This window comes from Camelus ferus, chromosome 18 (assembly GCF_009834535.1).
Source record: "Camelus ferus isolate YT-003-E chromosome 18, BCGSAC_Cfer_1.0, whole genome shotgun sequence".
NCBI lineage: Eukaryota > Metazoa > Chordata > Mammalia > Artiodactyla > Camelidae > Camelus > Camelus ferus.
In genome coordinates this window covers 36103257-36109256 of record NC_045713.1, presented here as the reverse complement: position 1 = coordinate 36109256, position 6000 = coordinate 36103257, and the positions used below count along the sequence as shown (strand labels likewise).

At 45.4% G+C, this 6000-nt stretch overlaps 1 protein-coding gene across 1 annotated transcript in view; it reads left to right on the top strand.

Annotated features, from left to right (window-relative positions):
* The first annotated feature begins 423 nt into the window (after window positions 1-423).
* The window catches only part of BMERB1 (bMERB domain containing 1), a 107744-nt gene continuing 102167 nt past the window's right edge, over window positions 424-6000 (top strand). The window contains exon 1 of the mRNA XM_006179073.3: window positions 424-698. Within this exon, the coding sequence (XP_006179135.1) occupies window positions 593-698 (106 nt within the window). The 5' untranslated portion in view covers window positions 424-592. The remainder of the gene's footprint in view (window positions 699-6000) is intronic.

The following is a 6000-nucleotide window of genomic DNA, read 5'->3' as shown; positions in this document are numbered from 1 at the left end:
ACTGTCCCATTTCATATTCAAAGTCAAATTCAAAATGCACACAGATGCAAACGACAGAGATTCTCACGAAAAAGCACGCAGCTAAGCACAGAACCCACAGATCCAGGTCCGCACTCACGCTTCTGCACACTCCCCACAAAGATGGATCCATCGCCCACAGACAGAGACTCGATCACAAATCCCACTCAAAACCTCACAGCACGCTGACATATCACAAGCCACTTAGTGCCAGCCCCACGCCAAACATTGCCACCTGCTCCAGTATCGGTTGGGGCCTTGTTTTTACTTCCTTTGGGTTGGTTCTATTTTAGTTGTTGTTTTTGTTCTTCTTAGAGTTATCATCTGCCCCCTTTTCTCTCTACCCAGCCCCCAAGCTCCCCTCCCCAAGCCTCCATTGCGCATGCGCCCTGCTTTTCCCCCCTCCTCCTGGGTACCAGTCGGCGCTCCCCGGCCTTGGCGGCGGAAGAGATGCAGCAGCGTCACTAGCGCCCGGCCTCTTAAAACGCTGCTGGCTGGAGCCGCCTCCCTCCCTGCAGCCCGCGGCGGGGATGGAGTGAAGGGAGACCCGTCGACCTGTCCGCGGGGATCAGCGATGGAGTTAAAGCAATCTTTGTCCATCCATCTGGAAGCTGAGAAGCCTTTGAGGCGCTATGGGGCGGTGGAGGAGACGGCGTGGAAAGCGGAGGGACTGGGGAGAAGTGAGTACTTTGGCAGGGGGTGGGACAGTTGGGGATCCGTACGCTGGAGCTGGTGGTCGCGGGAGCGCCGGGGATGGTAGGGAGCGGACCAAGGGAAGCGCCCCCGCAGCGGGGCTGTTAGCGCTGGTGGGATGCGCAGCGCTGCGCTGCTACACGCTCTCCCGCGAACAAAAGGGGAACCCTGCGGGCTGGGCTTCACCGGGAGGCTCGGGAAGTCGCTAGACAGCTAAGCCGGGAGCCTGGTATGGACTTGGGAGTCCCGGATCCGAAAGCTCGCAGCTGATCTTGGAAAGTAGGGTCTTTCCCGGGGCCGAGGAAGGAGAGTATGTTCTCCGCCCAGGTTGCGCTAGGACGCTGGAGCTGTTGGACCATCCTGGAAAGCGCCCACGTCCCTGGAGAGAGGGGAGTGTCCGCTCGGTTTCTGCTTTTGCTTCTCCCCCGGCGCGAGGTTCAGGGCACACCTGAAATTCCCAGCGTTTCTTCCCCCCGCCTTCTCCCGGGTCGCGAGTGGGAGGGAAAGGGTTAGGGGAAGGTTAACCCTGAGCACGCCCTTCTCCTTTCTTCCTTCACTCAAAGTATCTGGTATGGGTATAATCCTAGAAGGCAGTAACGGAAACGGACCGACTGTATTTGCTGGTTTTCTCTATGGCAATTTGGGGTCAACAACATTTGCAAATAAAGGAAGAGTTTTTGTTTTTAATGAATAGGATGCAGTAGTTGAAACTCCTGGCCTCAAAGTATAGAGGCAGCTGCAGGGGCCCAGGGTCACCAGCTCGCTCTGCAAACCCAGGGCGATTCACAGTGCTCCTGCCCTTGTATTGCTTGCTTTAGCTCGGTGCCCCCTGCGGGGCTTGGAAGGGTCCCCTCGCCCTTCACAAGGACCCTCAGCTTCTTGCCTTGGCGCTGAACTATGTTGAACCAACAGCTGTATTATGAATGTGCTCTTTTCCTGTTTTCACCTGGTAGAAGATTGTGTGTGTGTGTGTGTGTGTGTGTGTATTGTGTGTTTGTGAGCGCGCGCTTTCTCCATACCTGTAATTATAAATTCAGAAAATCTTCCTAGAATGGCACAGTTGTATTCTGGTTTTCATGGGTCCAAGTAGAAATCATAATCAAATGTCTTAGTTCTACACCTGGAACCCAGAGTGCTTCCAGCCTCACTCCTTTTCTTTCTCCTTTTAAAATCTGTGTCCTTCCTCCTGTTTCATCCTTTCAAAACCGTTTGGCATTGGTACTTCAGCATGACACCAGGGCTGAGGGTCTCTGGTCTTCCTGCAAGCTCAAAATAATACCCACAATGGCTGCCTTTTGTTGCTAGATTGCCATGTATTGGGTCCTGCCTGTGCTAAGAACTTTAAATGCATCCTCTCATTCAATCCCTACAACAACCTCCTGTGGGGAATATTATGACTCCTCTTACATAGATGGAGAAGCTGGGGCTTGCTAGGTGATGTGACTTAAGTGGCAGAGCCAGGATTTGAACTCAGGTTTTGTTGGGCCCCAGAGCCCCTCTCTGCATTTTATGTGAAGGTTTATTGCTTTCGTGTTTTCCAGAAGCTTTCTACATCTGCTAAGAGAGTCCCAGAACACATTCGGTGATTTTATAAGTATGTGGCAGCCTGTTGGTCTCTGGAGCTCACAGTGGCCTTGAGAATACTGGGTCCATGCAGAATAGAAAGAAGCTGTGTTCAAATAAGCCCTGAGTTTGAATCCTGGCTCTGCTGGTTATGTGACTGAATTCATGACTAGTCACATTTTTAAAGCCTCACCCTTGCCTCCATACTCTGAAATGGAGATGATAATAGTACCTACCTTATAGCTTAATTGTAAATATTCAATAAGATGATGTATGTAGAGCTTAAGATAAGTGCTCAATATGTTGGCTGCTTTGATTATTTCATTACTGCATCTGTAGAATGAACCTGCTTTTATCCTTTGCAAAGAATTACATAAAACAACACCCTACACTAAAACTGCAGTGTTGGTCAAGTCCCTAATAATTCTCTTACAGGTTTTTATTTTCTCGCCATTCTATTAGGAAATGTTCAAGCACACAGAAAAACCGCAGTGAATACCCAATCTATAACATTTTAGCTCTTGAAATTTTTATACCGCTAAGTATTAGGCTGCAAACTGTGAAAACCTTGGCAGAAGGCTTTCTCCTCCTTTCTGTTCCAAACCATCAAAGCCTCTGACTCTTGCTTCATATTCAAATGCAAGACCACAGTTTCTGATTTGCTTTTGGTGTGGATTCCCCAAATCTATATTGTTTTTTCATTTCTACCTATTCAAACTCAAAATCTTAAAATCTTCAGTTTCACTTTTGAATCTTAATTTGGGATTGTTAGCTTTAGCGAGTTTGGATCTCTAGACTACTTGTCTGAAACTTGGCATTTTTTATTTTAAATTAAAGTGGCTTTTTTGGGGACGCCCTCTCAACTCTCAGGGGATCCACAGATCCATCCCATAACATCTGGGCCTCTATTTATTTATTAATGAAGTGTGAAAATGAGTGCTATTGATTTTGTGGCACAACCATTGCCAAGCCAGCGTCGCTCTGCTTGAAATGCTGGAGAAAAAGAGAGGCCCATTAAAAAGAAGACACGCTCTGTTTAACTTTGACACGTATTTAAATATTTTATGTTAAATACTGAGTAGGTGTTACTTTAAACTGCTTGAAAAAGGGGGAAAGATTGTAGAGCTGGTCGTTTTCAGTTAAGGTTTTTAGCAATCTGTAATTGTAACCATAGTTTTTAGGTAGAAGATATATATGGTATAGCAGCCACGAATGGCAGTTTTGAAATCAGGTGAAATGGATCCAAAGGCAGCTCTAACACTTCGTTGCTTTGTCACCCTGGGAAAATTGCTGAACCTTTCTGTGAGTCAGCTGTCTCATCTGTAAAATGGGGATATGTTGGTTTGAAACCTTGAGAAGTTCCCTGGGGTGAGATATGAAGCCGGCCGCCTACTCAGAGGGCCAGAAGCGGCCAAAGAGAGAGGCGGCCACTCCAGACTTGTAGGTGGCAGGTTTAACAACAAACAAGGGAACTTACACGCGAGGCTTGTCCTGGGCGCCTCAGGAGGAGTAGATCTCCGCACCTGCCAGCCAGAATCTCAACATTTTATAGTGGCCTTAACGGGGTTCAGTCGTGTATCCCGTCTAGATGGGCTCAACAACACCTTACTCTCTCAAAGCCGCATCCGTGAACCCTGGGCGAGAACAGTAGGCGGAAGGTACATTTCAAGAACCGGGGAGCGGGGAGGAGCCTCCCATTGCCCGGGTCAGCTAGAGAGTCAACAGGGGGTCACGTCCTCTCCATGACCTCCTCCAACAGGATGACAATCACCACCTCAGGCTGTTGGGAGGATTCAATAAAATAATGAATATAATGCATTTAGCACAATGCTTGGCACACAGCAATCAATGCTGAATGGTTGTCACAATAGGACGTAAGTGCGTAGTGCCTAACAGCGTTTGGAGAAGATTTTTCCAGACTGCCAGTCACTTTTTCCTGGCAACCATTTCTTTGTAAATTCCAGGTCATAATCGTGTATAAACCACTTTCTTCCTCATGGGAAGGGTGGCAAAAGGCTTTTGAACCCTTGGAAACCACCTAGTGTTTTCTCCTTTGAGAGTCTAAGCAATTGCTCCCATCCACCTTTGACAACATTTTTCAGCGAGAAGTGAGTAGTGGTTTTCTTCTGGGTTTTGTTTGTTTTTTTTGATGTTTTCTACTCAGTTGGAAAATGCATAGTGACATTTCAGTGTGGTTAGATATATAAAAATATGGCTTTCAACCAACTGTAATTAATTGAGGGAGACACAAAGACAAGGTGCCTTTTGACAAAGCACAGAGCTTCATAAAAGCATGGTTGTCGGTGGTTGTGGCTAATTCTTGAAAGATTTAAATGTGCCTTAAAGGATGATCAAGATTTTGGACAAGGGAAGTGTAAGGAGGGTGGCAAGCAGATAGGAGATGCCAGGAGAGGTAACAGCATTGGTAAAAGCAGAGAGGTAGAAATAAATGGGCTACGAGTAGGAAATTGGAATAGTGGAAAGCTCAGACAACACTCTTTCTATGAGCCCAGGAGAGATGACAGTTATTTAAAGATCCAAGTGTGTGTGCTGACTGGCAGACAGATCATTAAACTGGCCAAAGCTTCAGGTTTAATAAGCAGCATGAAATGAATATGAATTGCTGGTAATCTCGATAATAGATTCCTTGGAAAGTTTTTATGTTACTCTCATCTGTTTGGTTAAATATGCTAATTTTATTGTTTCAGTTTTATTTTGTTTTAGCCTTATTTCTCTTCTCTTATCATGGAAGTAGTACATGCCCTTTATAAAAAATTCAAGAGAGGAAGGTTTAGCTCAGTGGTAGAGCACATGCCTAGCATGCACGAGGCCCTGCGTTCAATCCCCAGTCCCTCCATTTAAAAAATAAATGAATAAATCTAATTACTCCCCCTCAAAGATTAAAAAAAATTCAAATTCATCTGAAATGTAAAAATAAAAAGTGACTCAAATAAGGGACTTGATTGCACTTTAAATTTGTATGGAGCGTAAAGAAACAGTAGTGTTAAATAAAAGGCTCAAATATGTCCTTCAGTTTTTCATGGGGAAAAAAATACACATCTAAAACCATAGCAGCAGGTGTATTAATCGGGCATTATCTCAGATTAGAAATACTTGTATGTTTATAACTGAAGGGTTTTTTTGGGGGGATGGGGTGGGGTAAGGTAATTAGGTTTATGTATTTATTTAATGGAGGTATTGGGGATTGAACCCACGCCCGCCATGCATGCTAGACAAGCATTCTATCCCTGAGCTGTACCTCAACCTCCTGAAAGTATTTTTTAATGCTAAAAATATCCTTTTGAATTCTGTGGTACTTGTCTGAAAAAATATAAATATCTTACTTTAAAAAAAAGTGGAAAATGACCATACTCTGCTCCCCTATTCCCATTTATTCATTCGAATAAATAGGTATTAACTGCTTTATAAATGCCAGACAGTGTTTCTAGGGGCTATGGATATTGTATGGAGCAAGACAGGCAAGCAAGGTTGCATGGAGCTTCTGTTCGAGGGGAAAGCTGGAAATGGGCTGGGAGCGAGGGTGTCAGCAAATACCTAAGCAAACAGTGTTGTTCAGATAATATTAGGTGTTGCGTGGGACTTAGCAGGGGAGGGATAGTTCCTAGCCAGTGGTAAGGAAATGCTTTTCCAAGGAGGTGACATTTTACCACGTAAATGTCAGGGATCCAGGCAGCAAATGCAAAAGCCCTCTGTGCGTTAGAGGAA